Source organism: Phocoena sinus, chromosome 3, assembly GCF_008692025.1.
Source record: "Phocoena sinus isolate mPhoSin1 chromosome 3, mPhoSin1.pri, whole genome shotgun sequence".
NCBI classification, from domain to species: domain Eukaryota; kingdom Metazoa; phylum Chordata; class Mammalia; order Artiodactyla; family Phocoenidae; genus Phocoena; species Phocoena sinus.
Window position 1 is genome coordinate 120669827 of NC_045765.1, and position 17769 is coordinate 120687595.

Consider the following 17769-nt stretch of genomic DNA (forward strand, 5'->3'; position numbering starts at 1 on the left):
TGTTTGCCCTGCCCACTCGAGCCCAGGAAGCCTGCTGGGCTCCCAGGTGAGGTTCCCGGCCCTCTGAGACCAGGGGTGGGGGGCACTCCTTGGCCCCTTCTGTTCCTTGGGCCTAAAAGCCAGCTCCCCACAGCTCCCAGGGCCTCTTCCAGCCCTGGGGGTCCTGAGCATTGGCCCCGTCCACCACCCAAACCTCGCCTTTGCTTAGGCCCCACCCTCCACAGCCAAGACCTCTCTCCCCCGTCTTTTTTTTCTTTTTCTTTTCCCTCCTCCTCCTTTTTTACTATTGTGGTACTGATGTACCTTCCAGTTGTTGATTCATCTGTATTTTTATATTCTTCCAAACATATCTGTTAGTTTCCTAGTCTAACTTTATTTTTTACTTTGTTATATTTATTCTTATTTTTTGGGCACCGCGAGCAGCTTGTGGGATCTTGGTCCATGAGCCCGGGGTCAGGCCAAAGCTCCTGTGGTGGGAGCTCCGAGTCCAAACCACTGCACTAACAGAATCTCAGACCCCAGGGAATATTCATCAGAGTGAGGTCTCATGGGGTTCCTCATCTCAGCACCAAGACCCAGCTCTACCCAATAGCCTACGAATTCGAGTGTTGGAAGCCTCACACCAAACAACCAGTATGACAGGAATACAATCACACTCATAAAAAAAAATGAGATGGCAAAAAAATATGTCACAGATGAAGGAGCAAGGTAAAAACCTACAAGACAAAATAAATAAAGAGGAAATAGGCAATATACCTGAAAAAGAATACAGAGTAATGAGAGTAGAGATGATCCAGAATCTTGGAAATAGAATGGAGGCACAGACTGAGAAAATACAAAAATTGTTTAACAAAGACCTAGAAGAACTTAAAGAACAAACGGAGATGAACAACACAGTAACTGAAATGAAAAATACACTAGAAGGAATCAATAGAATAACTGAGGCAGAAGAATGAATACAGCAGAAAGACAAAATGGTGGAAATAACTGCTGAGGAGGAAAATATAGAAAAAAGAATGAAAAGAAGTGAAGACAATCTCAGAGACCTCTGGGACAACACTAAACACATCAACATTTGAATTACGTCCAGAAGAAGAAGAAAAAAAGAAAGGGTCTGAGAAAATATTTTAAGAGATTATAATGGAAAACTTCCATAACATGGGAATGGAAATAGTCAACATTTGAATTACGTCCAGAGGAAGAAGAAAAAAAGAAAGGGTCTGAGAAAATATTTTAAGAGATTATAAAGGAAAACTTCCCTAACATGGGAATGGAAATAGTCACCCAAGTCCAGGAAGCACAGAGAGTCCCATACAGGATAAACCCTAGGAAAAACACACCAAGACACATATTACTCAAACTAACAAAAATTAAATTCAAAGAAAAAATATTAAAAGCAGCAAGGGAAAAACAAAAAACAACATACAAAGGAATCTCCATAAGGTTATCAGCTGATTTTGCAGTAGAAACTGTGCAGGCCAAAGGGAGTGGCAGGATATGCTTAAAGTGATGAAAGAGAAAAACCTACAACCAAGATTACTCTACCCAGCAAGTATCTCATTCAGATTCGATGGAGAAATTAAAACCTTTACAGACAAGCAAAAGCTAAGAGAATTCAGCACCACCAAACTAGCTTTACAACAAATGCTAAAGAAACTTCTCTAAGTGGGAAACATTAAAAGAAGAAAAAGACCCACAAAAACAAGCCCAAAACAATTAAGAAAACGGTATAAGGAACATACATATCGATTATAACCTTGAATGTAAATGGATTAAATGACCTAACCAAAAGACATAGACTGGATGAATGGATGCAAAAACAAGACCCGTATATATGCTGTCTATAAGAGACATACTTCAGACCTAGGGACACATACAGAATGAAAGTGAAGGGATGAAAACAGATATTCCATGCAAATGGAAATCAAAAGAAAGCTGGAGTAGCAATACTCACATCAAATAAAATAGACTTTAAAATAAAGATTATTACAGAGATAAGGAGGGACACTACATAATGATCAAAGGATCAATCCAAGAAGAAGATATAACAATTATAAATGTTTATGCACCCAACAGAGGAGCACCTCAATACATGAGGCAAATGCTAACAACCATGAAAGGAGAAATCGACAGGAACACAATAACAGTAGGGGACTTTAACACCCCACTTACACTAATGGACAGATCATCCAAACAGAAAATAAATAAGGAAACACAAGCTTTAAATGACACAATAAACCACATAGATCTAATTGATATTTATAGAACATTCCACCCCAAAGTGGCAGAATACACTTTCTTCTCAATTGCACATGGAACAGTCTCCAGGATAGATCACTTTTTGGCTCACAAATCAAGCCTCAGAACATTTAAAAAAACTGAAATCCTACCAAGCATCTCTTCTGACCACAACGCTATGAGATTGGAAATCAATTACAGGAAAAAAAACTGTAAAAAACACAAATACATGGAGGCTAAACAGTGTGCTACTAAATAACCAAGAGATCACTGAAGAAATCAAAAACTACATAGAAACAAATTACAACGAAATCACGATGACCCAAAACCTATGGGACGCAGCAAAAGCAATTTTAAGAGGGAAGTATATAGCAATACAATCTCACCTCAAGAAACAAGAAAAATCTCAAACAATCTAACCCTACACTTAAAACAACTAGAGAAAGTAGAAGAAAGAAAACCCAAAGTCAGTAGAAGGAAAGAAATCATAAGAAAAGTGCAGAAATAAATGAAATAGAAAGAAAACAATAGCAAAGATCAATAAAACTAAAAGCTGGTTCTTTGAGAAGATAAACAAAATTGATAAACCCTTAGCGATACTCATCAAGAAAAAAAGAGAGGACACAAATCAATGAAATTAGAAATGAAAAAGGAGAAACACAATGATGCTGCAGAAATACAAAGGATTATGAAAGACTACTACAAACAACTGTATGCCAATGAAATGGACAACCACAAAGAAAAGGACAAATTCTTGGAAAGGAACAATTTTCCAAGACTGAACCAGGAAAAATTAGAAAATATAAACAGACCTATCACAAGTAATGAAATTGAAACTGTAATTAAAAATCTTCCAACAAAAGTCCAGGTCCAGATGGCTTCACAGGCGAATTCTATCAAACACTTAGAGAAGAGTTAACACTGATCCTTCTCAAACTCTTCCAAAAAAGTGCAGAGGGAGAAACACTCCCAAATTCATTCTACAAAGCCATCATCACCCTGATACCAAAACCAGAAAAAGGTATCACAAAACAATAAAATTATAGACCAATATCACTGATGAACATACATGCAAAAAACCTGAACAAAATACTAGCAAACAGAAGCCAGCAACACATTAAAAGGATCATACACCATGATCAAGTGGGATTTATCCCAGGGATGCAAGGATCCTTCAATATACGTGAATCAATCAATATGATATACCACATTAGCAAATTAAGGAATAAAAACTGTATGATCATCTCAGTAGATGCAGAAAAAGCTATTGACAAAATTCAACATCCATTTATGATAAAAACCCTCCAGAAAAAGGACATACAGAGAACCTACCTCAACATAGTAAAGGCCACCTATCACAAACCCACAGCAAGCATCATACTCAATGGTGAAAAACTGAAAGCATTTCCACTAAGATCAGGAACAAGACAAGGATGTACACTCTCGTTACTCTTATTATTCGACATAGTTTTGGAAGTCCTAGCCACGGCAATCAGAGAAGAAAAAGAAATAAAAGGAATACAAATTGGAAAAGAAGAATTAAAACTGCCACTGTTTGCTGATGACATGACACTATACATAGAAAATCCTAAACATGCCCCCAGAAAACTACTAGAACTAATCAATGAATTTGGTAAGGTTGCAGGATACAAAATTAATGCACAGAAATCTCTGGCATTCCTATACACCAACAATGAAAAATCAGAAAGAGAAATTAAAGAAACACTCCCATTTACCATTGCAACAACAACAAAAAAATACCTAGGAATAAACCTGCCTAAGGAGGCAAAAGACTTGTACTCATAAAACTGTAAAACACTGGTGAAAGAAATCAAAGATGACAATCACATGGAGAAATACACCATGTTCTTGGGTTGGAAGAATTAATACTATGAAAATGACTGTACTACCCAAAGCAATCTACAGATTCAATGCAATCCCTATCAAACTACCAGTGGCATTTTTCACAGAACTAGAACAAAAAATTTCACAATTCGTATGGAAACACAAAAGACCCCAAACAGCCAAAGCAATGTTGAGAAAGAAAAACAGAGTTGTAGAAATCAGGCTCCATGACTTGAAACTATACCACAAAGCCACAGTAATCAAGACAGTATGGTACTGGCGCAAAAACAGAAATACAGATCAATGGTACAGGATATAATGCCCATAGATAAACCCACACACATATGGGCACGTAATTTATGACAAAGAAGGCAAGAACATATACAGTGGAGAAAAGACAGCCTCTTCAGTAAGTGGTGCTGGGAAAACTGGACAGCTACATGTAAAAGAATGAAATCAGAACACTCCCTAACACCATACACAAAAATAAACTCCAAATGGATCAAAGGCTTAAATGTAAGACCAGACACTAAAACTCTTAGAGGAAAACATAGGAAAAACACTCTTTGACATAAACCACAGCAAGATCTTTTTTGACCCACCTCCTAGAGTAATGGAAATAAACAAATGGGATTAAATTAAACTTAAAAGCTTTTGCACAGCAGAGGAAACCATAAAGACGACAACCCTCAGAATGGGAGAAAATATTTGCAAACAAAACAACAGACAAAGGATTAATCTCTAAAATATACAAACAGATCATGGAGTTCAATAGCATAAAAATAAACAACCTTATTAAAAAATGGGCGGAAGCCCTAAATAGACATTTCACCAAGGAAGACATACAGATGGCCAAGAGGCACATGAAAAGCTGCTCAACATCACTAATTACTAAAGAAATGCAAATCAAAACTACAACGAGGTATCACCTCATGCTGTCAGAATGGCCGTTATCAAAAAATCTAAAAACAATAAATGCTGGAAAGGGTGTGGAGAAAAGGGAATCCTCCTGCACTGTTGGTGGGAATGTAAATTGATACAACCACTATGGAAAACAGTATGGAGGTTCCTTAAAAAACTAAAAATAGAACTACCATATGACCCAGCAATCCCACTACTGGGCAGATATCCTGAGAAAACCATAATTCAAAAAGACACATGTACCACAGTGTTCACTGCAGCACTATTTACAATAGCCAGGACATGGAACCAACCTAAATGTCCATCGACAGGTGAATGGATAAAGAAGATGCGGCGCATATATACAATGGAATATTACTCAACCATAAAAAGAAATGAAACTGAGTTATTTGTAGTGAGGTGAATAGACCTAGAGTCTGTCATACAGAGTGAAGTAAGTCAGAAAGAAAAAAACAAATACCGTAAGCTAACATATATATACGGAATCTAAAAAAAAAAATGGTACTGATGGGCAGGAATAAAGAGGTAGACATAGAAAATGGACTTGAGGACATGGGGTTGGAAGGCACAGCTGGGGCGAAGTGAGAGTAGCATCAACATATATACACTACCGAATGTAAAATAGTTGGCTGCTGGGAAGCAGCAGCATAGCAAAGGGAGATCGGCTTGGTGCTTTTCAATAACTTAGAGGGATGGGATAGAGAGGATGGGAGGGAGGCTCAAGAGGGAGGGGATATTGGGCCATGTTTATGCATATGGCTGATTCGCTTTGTTGTGCAACAGAAACTAACACAGTATTGTGAAGCAATTATACTCCAATAAAGATCTATTTAAAAAAATTAAATTAAATTAAAAAAATTTAAAAAAAGGAAAAAATAACTCAGGATGGAAGTGGGGCTGGGTATGTATAGTCACTGACCATACACACACACACACACACACACACACACACACACACACACACACACACACAGTGTATATAGTGATAGTGAATGCTGTCTTTTGTGAAGAAAAGGAGAAATTCAAAGACATGTATCTGCTTAATTTTGCAAAAAGAAACACAAGGAAAGATAAACAATTGATCACTTACAGAGGGTGGATGCAGACTAAAGTAAAAGGAATGGGGAAGGAAGTGACACTTTGCAAATATAAATACACCTTTTTGTCTATTTTGAGTTCACAACTGAGAAAAGTTTTGACTTTCACGAGCCAAGTATTAAAAAAAAAAATTGGCCTACCTCCTAAATATCCTATGCCTTCCTTTATTCTCACCTAAAAATAATAACCCACGAACAAATAAACAAAAGAGCCCTGCTGGGAAACATGCTCCTTCTACCCGGGGAAAGCTTTTTAAAAGTTTCTCTTCTATACCTAGAAAACCACAGAAAACCAACTGAAAACTTAGGACCCATCAGTAAGATAGTGGGATGAAAATATATACATACAGAAATCAATATCCTTCCTATGTACAAACCCAATCTCCAATTACATGACATAATGAAAGAAAAGACCTCATTTACAAGAACAAAGAAGTAAAACATACCTAAAAATAAACTGAAAATGCATAAAACCTGTATGAAATAAACACTGAAACATTCATGAAAAAACACTAAGGATGATGGCCTGAATAAGTAGGCCATCCATGTTCCTGGATAGAAAGACTCACCTTTGTAAAGCTTTATTTTTTAATAATCTATTCATCAATTTCCCTAATTAATAAATGTAATGCAACTATAATACAAATTATCAGTAGGTTTTATTTCTAGAGCCTAGACAACTAACTCAAGTTCAAACAGAAAAATAAACACACAAGAATGGTCAAGAAAGCTCATAAAAAGAGCAATGAGGAGTATGGGGAAGAACGAGCCTTACTAAATATTTAAAAATGCTATACAATCTGAATCATTAAAAGCATGGGGCACTACTGGTACACAAATTATCAGTCAAACCAGTCCAACAGCAGAGAAGCCCCAGAAATAGACTCCAACACAGACAGAAAAATTTAGTATATGACAAAGGAAATACATCAAATTAGTGTTAGGAAAACTGAGTTTTTAATAATGATATTGGAAGAACAAAGAAGCATTTAGAAAGATAAAATGAAATTGAATCATGTACCATATGGCAAACAAGGATAAACTCCTAATGGATCAAAGACGTAAATGCAAAAATTAAAAGCATAAAAGTACAAGAAGAAGCAATGGGGGAATTTTATTATAACCTTGGAATAGGAAAGATTTTTTTTACCTTTAAGACTCATAATGTAGAAGTCACAAGAGAAAAAACTTGAGGAATTAAACTATACATAAATCAAAAATCTCTATAAAATCAAGTCTCATAAACAATTTCTAAGAAGAAATGACAAAGTAAGAATGATACTTGAAACCAAATCACTAAAGAATAATCTCCCTAATACAAAAAGAACTCCTGGAAATAGGAAAAAATAAACCAAAAAAACCCCCCACAAAAACAGACTCCATGAAAAATCGGCAACGTATACAACTCACAGAAAAGGAAATACAAATGGCCTTCAAATATATGAAGAGATGGTCACCTTCACTCTTAAGAAAAATGCAATGGAAATTACTATATACTGGTACCACTTCTCATCTATCAGATGGACAAAAATACACAACTTTGGTAACAATCTGCAGTAGCTATAGGGAAACAGGCATTCTCATACATAGCTGGTTAAAGTACAAGCTGCTGCCAATCTTTATGAAGGACAATAGGGAAGGAAATTGCTCAAAACTACAAACACACTCACCCTCTGACCCAACAATAAATACCATTTACGAAAATTTTCTCTGCATACTTGCACATTACAAAATTATGTACGAACAAAGCTGTTCATTACAGACTTATATAATTTATAAAAAGAAAATTAAGAAAACCCATTCTACTGCAGGCTGGTTATATAAACCAGGTACTGCTAGATAATGGAAGTTCATGAAGTTGTAAAAAGGAATGAAGCAGTACTTTCTGATAAATACAGTAAGTTCTCCTGGTAGTTAAGTGACAAAAGCAAATTGTACAACCATGTATATTTTGTTTTACCTTTTGTAGAAGATGAAAATAAAAATTATATATTTTCATCTGTACCTATATGCAAAACTGGAAGGATATACCAAAAAAACTAATAAAGTCATTACTTGTGGGAACAGGGTAGATGGACACCTGGGTGGAAGTTGGAAGTTAAGACTTATCATTATATAACTTTTTATACTCTCTGGATTTCTAAACCACGTAAAGACGTTACATATTACTCATTCAAAATATAAAGTTAAAAAAAATAGACTGAAAAGAGAAAATTTTCCCCCTGCTTCCTCCTCAGTTTTAGCACATGCTTTCAACCTACCTCCTAGGGGATGGAGATCTAGAAGATTTCCGTTTTATGGTTTTTGATGTCCTTGGTGATCTGGAAGAACTCCTGCTCCTCCTCCTACGCCTTTCCCTGGAAGTCAAAAATATGTCATTTTAAAAAACAGTAATTTAAATAAAAGATAATACAAATACACAAAATCAAAAGGGTCCTTAATGCTCTCAAGTGAATAGTATTCTTTGCAGGCCAGTTTAAACTAATGTCTTTCATGAAAATGGTCTGTTATCTAATTCTAGTACAGGTCAAATTATGGACTGTAAATTTTACAGACCAATGAAAACATCTTCTAAGATTTCATATCAGAAAGGGTAGACGACCTCCTTTTCACCTGATTTCTTGAGTAGAAAAAATAGTAATGGATGTTTCTTTCACATTCTCTCTCAAGTCAAACATGTTCTTCCTCAGCACCTAAAGCATGTGTTGCTTATCAGATACTTTGTCATGCATCTAGCTCCTTGCTGCCCCACTGTGGATTATTTTTTAACAAGGTAACAGGCCCTTTTCAAGAACTGAAAGGTAAATGGGCTTGCAAAATGTGAACTTTTAAAACCCAAGTATGTAGAATGTCTCTAAACATTAATTCATTTGACAGAGAAATTGCTTTTACCCCCTTAACCTACCATTTCATTATTGTTGTTCTATTCATTTAAAATTGAGCGCACAAGTTGCTTAGATGTAAGGAAATTACTTAAAACCTGGGATTTAAATATGATGAAGTCAAAAATAATTATTAAATAGATTAACAGTTTTATTATTATTAAAAACTATTTTGCTTAACACATTACCAAATGATGCATACTCTAATAAACTACTTCATTTGTAAGGGTGGTCAACTTAGAAACAATGAATTTCAAGATGTCTATTATTCAGGTGACGAGGTATAAGGGTACATTTATTAAATGATTAATGTAGCCAATGACCTATCTCACAAGAAGCTCTGATAATTAGTGGCCACATAGCTGAAACAACCAAATCCTCTAGAATTCAAGTTCTCCTTATCACCTCAGTAAGCTGATTCTAGGCTAATGAAACATTCTGTGTACATTTTTCATCTGTAAAATAAAAAACTAGACAATGCTCATATGTGGTATACACAGATGTTACTACCAAAAGAGCTCAAGAACTTTGAGAACACAAATAAATCAATTCCAACTCTACCTAAGGTTCTCTCCTCCTTTACCCAATTTTATTTCCAAGTCACCCCAAAATTATACTTCCTAATATGGAAATTAGATGATGTTATTCCATTTAATCAATGCCATTCTGTAACAGCACCTCCCTACCCCACACAAGAACCAGAAGTACTTTTTTCATAGCATGAGAATATCAGTGTATTCCAGACTTTAAGTTTACACAAAATGGCTCCATCTTCAACAGTGTAACTCTTTACCTGTATGTTCAGGAAGCACTATGTACAGATGGACATCTAATAATTACCAGTTAGTGATAATGAGAACTAAGGCTGACAGACAGGAAGCTAGAATGTCAGTTAGTCGAGAAAGAAGCTGTCAGCTCTAGTATGCAGAACTGGAGTTGATTAGGCTTACATTTAAATTTCAGTCCCACATCTTACCAACTGCACGACTGGGGTCATATTACTTTATCTGAGTCTCAGTTTTTCCAATTGAAAAGTGGAGATAATAACTCGAGCCTTGTAGTTTTAAGGATCAGGATAATACCTGTGAAATACCAAGCCTAGTGTCTGGTGCACAGCAGGTGCTCAGTAAATATGTTCTCCTTCCCTTTGATGGTCTCATCCTTATTAATTGTAATTCCAAGCATTAAAAGTTTTTAAATATCAAAATTTTTCCTTAAAAATGTAGCTCAGAAGACAATGTTGGAAATAAAAACATTAAGTAGACTATTATTCTGGGCAGTTAAGGTTTCCCATTCACTAAACAAATCAGAGCACCTTAAAGGAAGAAAAGTGCTAAAAGATAAGAAATGGTAACTCTTCAGCAAGCTCTTCTGAAAGCATAAAACATTCCAAACTGCTGAACCTTTAGGAACTAACATTAGTCAACATTTATTCTCCAGGCCCCAGAGGTTATCTAAGACCTAAGAACTGAATGTGAACATCTACACTTTCTTAAATATCAAGTGACTTAAAATGACCCATGAAAAAATTATAAACATTTCAAAGTCATCAGAAAAAGTAAATTCAACTGAATTTAAAAGGAATCGAGGGGACTTCCCTGGTGGCGCAGCGGTTAAGAATCCGCCCGCCAATGCAGGGGACACAGGTTCAATCCCTGGTCCGGAGAGATGCCGCAGGGCAACTACGCCTACATGCCACAACTACTGAGCCTGCACTCTAGAGCCCACATGCCACAACTACTAAAGCCCGTGGTGCCAAAACTACTGAAGCCCGCTCACCTACAGCCCATACTCTGCAACAAAAGAAGCCACCGCAATGAGAAGTCCACGCACCGCAACAAAGAGTAGCCCCCACTATCCACAATTAGAGAAAGCCCACGTGTAGCAATGGAGAACCAAAGCAGCAAAAAATAAAAATTAATTTTTTAAAAAGGAATCGAAATATTATTTGGTGTTGTGAAGGGCAATATCTAAACGATCACACAAACACAAAGGAATGTGTGAAACACAACCAATAAAATAACTGCAATAAAGATGCAGTCTGCAAGGCTCAACTGATACCCACAGCAAATGAGTTAATTTCTTCAGGTTTTGGTTCAATGTGCTGAAATATGGCAATGACCTACTGATTTGAAGTCACATTTTAACATATACTGTTGCTTTCAACTATATACTTCTGACGCTTTTTTTTTTTTTTTTTTTTTTGCAGTACGCGGGCCTCTCCCGTTGCGGAGCACAGGCTCCGGACGCACAGGCTCAGCGGCCACGGCTCATGGGCCCAGCCACTCTGCGGCATGTGGGATCTTCCTGGACCGGGGCACAAACCAGCATCCCCTGCATCGGCAGGTGGACTCTCAACCACTGCGCCACCAGGGAAGCCCCTTCTTTTTTTTTTTTTTTTTTAACATCTTTATTGGGGTATAATTGCTTTACAATGGTGTGTTAGCTTCTGCTTTACAACAAAGTGAATCAGCTATACATATACGTATGTTCCCATATGTCGGGAAGCCCCTTCTGACGCATTTTTTTAAAGCCAGTACCAAGTACTGGTTAAAGTCCTCAATTAATCTCTAAAGAGAGGAGAAGAGCTACTATACTACCATACTTCTAACTAAAGTGCAGAGCAGATGGAAAATTTCCTCTGGTTTGGTTTCCTCATGTTTTAAAACCAAGATAACAGTCTTCTCACAGGCTTACTGTGAAGATTAAATAAGATCAGTCATGAAAAACTCTGCTGAGACATAAAACCTGGCATATGGTAAAGCACTCAATAAATGCTTGCAATTATCTTCTATTAACTAGCCAAAGACTAGTATTAAGAATAAGCTGTTAAAACACAAAGTTAAAAAATTTAGGAAATATATAGTCCATTGTCTCAGAAATTATGTTCTATGAAAAACCATTTTAAAATATCTTTAAAACTTGCAAAAATATATTTTTAAAGTATTTTTAAGATATAGTTTAACACAACTTAGGAACTTCCATTTATTTATAGTCACAATATCATCTGGAGCAACGGATGTAGATTGAGATAATCTTGAATTAAGGAAGGTCCTCATTTTGCTGATGTTACTATGGCAACCTGCTGCCACCTGGTGGCAGTGTACCTATTAATAAACAGTCCTAAGAAAAAAGCAAATCCTTAACAAATTAATAAATGAAAACCAAAATTTAAACGTCATGTATTCAACAAAGTAGAGCAGTAAAAATGAACTTAGATGACGAAAAGGACTAATACTGTAACTTTAGAAATAATTTTATATATTAAAATTTACCACATCATTCCAAAGAAATATAGACGCCTAAGAAGTCAATTTCTCTACATAAAAAAAACAAAAAACTTGCCCCTGCGATCCCACCCTCCAAGAAAATAATAAGCAGCAGCAACAGCAGCCACTGACACCACTGCCAGGTTAAAATAGTGGATTACAAAGGACAGTTAACTTTTCAAGTAATTCTGGCCAATATTCTCTCTTCCTCCTCATAGATTCAATACTGTAGCAATCCCTCTGCTAGAGAAATGTTTACTCTGCTATCAGAGGGAAATGTTCTGATACTATTGTACTGATTCCACTTGTGCACAATTATCTTTTCCCCCCAGTTAAAATTTATGTTTTCATTTGTCATCAGTAAGCCCTTTGGTAAAAACTTTAAGCATTATCAAACCTGCTGGAACTACGAGATCTTCTTGATGCATTGTAACTTCTGGGTGGTGTTCTGGACTTTTTATCCTTCTTTCTTTTCTCATCTATCTCTTTGGATCTGTCCTTTTCTCGTTCCTTTTCTTTGTCCTGTTCCTTCTCCTTCTCTTTGTCTCGTTCCTTTTCATGCTCTTTTTCCCGCTCTCTCTCTCTGTCCTTCTCCTTGTCTTTATCTCGGTCCTTTTCCCGTTCTTTATCCCGGTCTTTATCTTTGTTTTTACCCCGTTCCTTTTCTTTTTCACGTTCCTTTTCCCTGTCTCTCTCTTTTTCCCTTTCCTTTTCTCTATCTTTTTCTTTCACTCTTTCCTTTTCCTTGATTTTTTCTCGGTTGTCTTTCCTTTTGTCCCTTTAAAAACAAAAGTAAATAAATAAATTCACAACTAAAATAATTCTACTCCCCAACAAGGACCTCATTCTCTTTCCTCAACAATTATCAACACAAAACAATGTATAATAGCTGTAAGACATTACATATAAATTTCTAAATAATTTATGTGTACATGAAGCTGCTAAATGAAACAATTATCAGGCTGAATTTAGTCTGGAAATCACATGAGTCATACTAACCATCAGATTCAAATCAATGACAATCGATATTAAATCATTACTGAAACAATCAGAAAAAAGTTTAATTTCTTTCATTAAAAATTTAAACAACAGATTTTTAACATATGAGGTCATGAGAAAACTACCCTTAATTTCCAAAAAACTCACCGTGAACGCGAACGACTCCTTGACTTCCGCCTCTCCCTTGATTTAGAGCGTTTTTTATGAGGGCTCTTAGATCTACGTCTATCTTTTTGTCTTGAACGTGATCTATTATGGGATCTACTCCTAAAGAAAAACAAATTGTTAGAATATCAAAACTTATTCTTAGAATTTCAATTTATAAATATTTAAGATCTTTCAAATAAGAGAATTTAAAAACCAATCCTGACAGTATTTATCAATATTTTTAAATTCTTTATTACATAATGCTTCAAAATTAGATTATCTGACATAAATTTATTTATTGAAAACTTCACCAGACATTTCATTGTCCAGAACACAAAGACAGAAACAGAAAAAGAATTTATTTCCTATGTCAGACTTAAGTTGACAGTTTCAGGTGTGGCTTTCTTTTGCTAAATATTACATGGCTCAATTAGAACAGACAACTTCTCCCATGGTCCAAATTTTCATACCAAAAATTGTCTTTAACTCTTGACTTGCATGTAATATTCCTGCTTGTGGCTATAACTTATCTTTGACAGGGAGTAGTGGTTATATGGTTCAATGGTTTCTATAAATGACTGTGTGCTATTTGTCATAACACATACTAAGAAGAATGCATAGGGAAGCACAGTACTAATGATGGTGCTAGTGTTACAGGAAACCAAACATCTTACTCGTGAGTTAAAGCTAAATATAATCAAATGTTGAATTTGCAAAGCCTTGATTTTATTACCTAAACAAAGCTATTAAAAGAAACCTTTATTACTGGCATTCTTGGAGGAAAAATAACTGTTTTTTTAAATTCTGAAATTCTCTAGGCTCCTTTCCCAACTGAAATAATAGCTTATATAATGTGACATTTTTCATAATGAGGTATCCTAGGAACTATTTACTTAAATGTAACCAAATTGAAGGCATACAACTTAAACAACAAAGTGATGAGACTCACCGGCTTCGCAGTTAAACAATCTGGCTCTGACTCTCAGTTCTGCCACACAATAGCTGTGAGAACTCTGGCTAATCACTCAACCTCTCTAAGCCTGAGTTTCTTCATCTAAAAAGTGGAGTAAGAATCATACCTATACCTCCTAGAACTGTCATGAGAATTAAAACAGATGATATATGGAAAACTGCCCAACAGCTTTGAGTGCAGAGTAAATGATTAAAAATCCTATCTCAATATCTGCATCATCATCATTATTAACAATTAACATAAATGAAAACTTTAAATTGTATCTCTATTTATTCCAAGGGGTCAAATGAACATCTACAAGTATGCCTTATATAATTAAAACTCATCTTGATAGTAATATCTTCATGAATTAAGTTAAAACAAATATCTATAAAATACATATAGTTAAATGCTTGTGCTATGCCATGAAACCAGAAGTCTCCAGACAATCCTCAATTAAGTAATGATCTTGTTCTTAAAACACATTTTTCAGTTAGTTAAAATCTGTTTTCCAACAGCTAATTTTCAACTGAACCACTCATCTATTATACACTTATCTTCATACCTCATTTTTAATATACGAAGATAATTCGTAGTTTGTTGAAACCTTTATCACTAATAACCTAAGAGACACAAGGGTCAAGTAGTAGCTATCAGGGGAAAACTTAAAAACTTATAACATTTTTAGTCCATTTACAGACATCCACATGAGGGTGATAATGTTTTAAAGGGCCTTTGCTTCTATGTACTTAATAAGTCTTAAGATTTCTTTTCTAGTTAACCTTGCTAAAAAAAATAATAATAATTTTGTTTGCTTCAAACAGCACTTTCCAATCTTAATTAAATAAACTCCTTTAAGAAAATTAACCATAGCCATAACAAATAAAAGTTAATAATAAAAAAGCACTGACCACTTGGCTTCCCACCTTATCCTGTGGGTCCTCAGAGTTTGAAAGTCACTGCTCAAGAGTAATTATTGTATTTCAATTTTGACATTAAATACTTCATGTCTGTCTCACCCACTAGTTGCCTACAAGTTTTCTATTAGGAAAGCTAAAAGCTTCAAGTCAAGAGCAAATCTAATCCAACCAAAGATAAAGATTTGAGCTATCATTAGCAGCTGTCATTTTAACATGATGTACAAAATTGCATTTATAAGTTAAATTGTAAATAAAGAGCAACTTACCATTATGTTGCATCAAAGTTCATTTGTAAGTCAGCTGTTTCCCATTAAAATATTATAAAATGTCTTATAGTTCCTATGCTGGTCTGTAAAGGTTACTTAACTTTAAAATATAATAGAGTACTACTACCCACCTTTTCTAACACTGTCCCTATGAAAAAAACACATATAAACATTTGGACAGAGTGGAAACACATCTTCCCAGTTCTAGCCAAGGTCATAGTAACAAGTAACTATTTCCTCCCTCCTACAGAAAGAAGAAGGAACAGGGAAAGAGTCAGGGGAAAGTTCTAGAAGTATCAGAACACTAAGAAGGTGGGGCTTCAAGAACAAGGGCTCCTGCAACCCACACTCCTGCTAGGTCTAGTGGGTCAGAGCCAGAGCTGAGGGTATCCAATCCCACTAGAAGAGGAGGGGAAACCGAGAAATGCTTGCCATCCCCTACCGGTGGAGAGGGGGAGGGAGTTCCATAAGTCAAATGTTTTTGGGTGAGGAATTTCTTTTCAACAAAACTCATCCTCTTTTTTATTTCTTTATGACCTTAGTAAAGGCTTCTTGTGTTTATATACACCATGTATAAAAACAGTATATGCTGACAAAAAAGACATACAGGCATACCTCAGAGTTATCGTGGGTTTGGTTCCAGACCACCGCAAAAAAGGGAGTATCACGATAAAGCGAGTCAGGAATTTTTTGGCTTCCCAATGCATATACAATTTATATTTACTCTATACTGTAGTGTATTAAGTGTGCAACAGCATTTTGTCTTAAAAAAAAACAATGTACATACCTTAATTAAAAATACTTTATTGCTAAAAAATGCTAATTGTCATCTGACAATGCAGGGCTGCCACAAACTTTCAATTTGTTAAAAAACCACAATATCTGTGAAGCACAATAAAGCAGAGTAAAATAAAACGAGGTGTGCCTGTGTGTATGGGAGTGTTTGGGTGTGCGCGCCAGCCAAGAACAATTAATTTCTAACGTTACATAATTAGATAGACCTCCATGAAATCACTCCCATGAATAAGAATAATTAACAAATTTCATTTTAGACAGAATAACCCTTCCTCCACTAACCCCTGGAAAGGGAAAATATCCCAATATACTGAAAACGATAAGAGTAAAAACCTTAGTTAAATTATTTGTCCCAACAGAGAAAGCTTCACAGAAATTATCAAGGAAAAAATGTTAATAATCAAATTTTGCTTTTTTTCTGCCTTAGAAAACCACTAAGGTATTAGATTTGGAGCATGGCTCTTATAACACAAAGTAAGATTTAAGTCATTGCTCTTTTTCTTCCTCAGAAAAGTTATTACTCTTCAGCTCAATTCTGTATTTTCTTGATCTCCTTTACCTTCACCACCCTGTTGACCTATAGAAATATCCATAATCTAGTACCACTGATTCTATACCACTTTCCTTCTCCAATTCTGGCTTTGCTACACTGTCTTATTCCTTGTACATGAAACAACTTCCTTCCCTTGGACATGAATTTGCCTTACTGTAAGGCTTTGGATAGAGATAGAGATTAAAACCATATTCCAAAAGGAATTCTGCAAGTAATAGTAGAGACGTATACACGAGTAGAGAGCTGAAGTATAGTTTGCTAGAATCTAATTAAGAATATCTGCAACTAGGGATTATCATACTAAGTGAAGTCAGTCAGAAAGAGATGACGAATACTATATGATATCGCATGTGGAATCTAAAATATGATACAAATGAACCTATCTATGAAACAGAAACAAAATCAGGGACATAGAGAATAGACTGCTGGTTGCCAAGGGGGAGGGGGATGGGAGAGGGGAGACGTGAGAGTTTGGGATTAGCAGATGCAAACTGGTATACATAGAATGGATAAACAACAAGGTCCTACTGTATAGCACAGGGAACTACATTCAATATCCTGTGATAAATCATAATGGAAAAGAATATGAAAAAGAACATATATATATGTATAACTGAGTCACTCTGCTGTACAACATTGTAATTCAAGTATACTTCAATAAAAAATAAATTAAAAAAAAGAAGATCGTATTTTCCTATCTCATTACCTCAATCTCCTTGATTAGCACAGAAAATCAAGACTAAACTGAGCCTGCTGGTGAGGTTCAACATAGGGCATACTGGTTCCTTTTTTCCCTCCCCTCAAATCCTCCTCCTTCTCTAATACTCCCAACAAACATGCACACTCACACGCACACACACTTTTCTCTGCCTCTTCTCTTTAGAG

General features: G+C 35.6%; 1 protein-coding gene across 10 annotated transcripts in view; it reads right to left on the reverse strand.

Moving 5' to 3' along the window:
* Positions 1-17769, reverse strand: part of SREK1 (splicing regulatory glutamic acid and lysine rich protein 1) — a 55766-nt gene that overhangs the window by 9922 nt on the left and 28075 nt on the right. For all 10 annotated transcript variants that reach the window (XM_032626049.1, XM_032626048.1, XM_032626050.1 and 7 more), the window contains 3 exons: positions 13399-13518; positions 12650-13030; positions 8363-8458 (listed from right to left, as the gene is read on the reverse strand). In XM_032626049.1, the coding sequence (XP_032481940.1) occupies positions 8363-8458; positions 12650-13030; positions 13399-13518 (597 nt within the window). The remainder of the gene's footprint in view (positions 1-8362; positions 8459-12649; positions 13031-13398; positions 13519-17769) is intronic.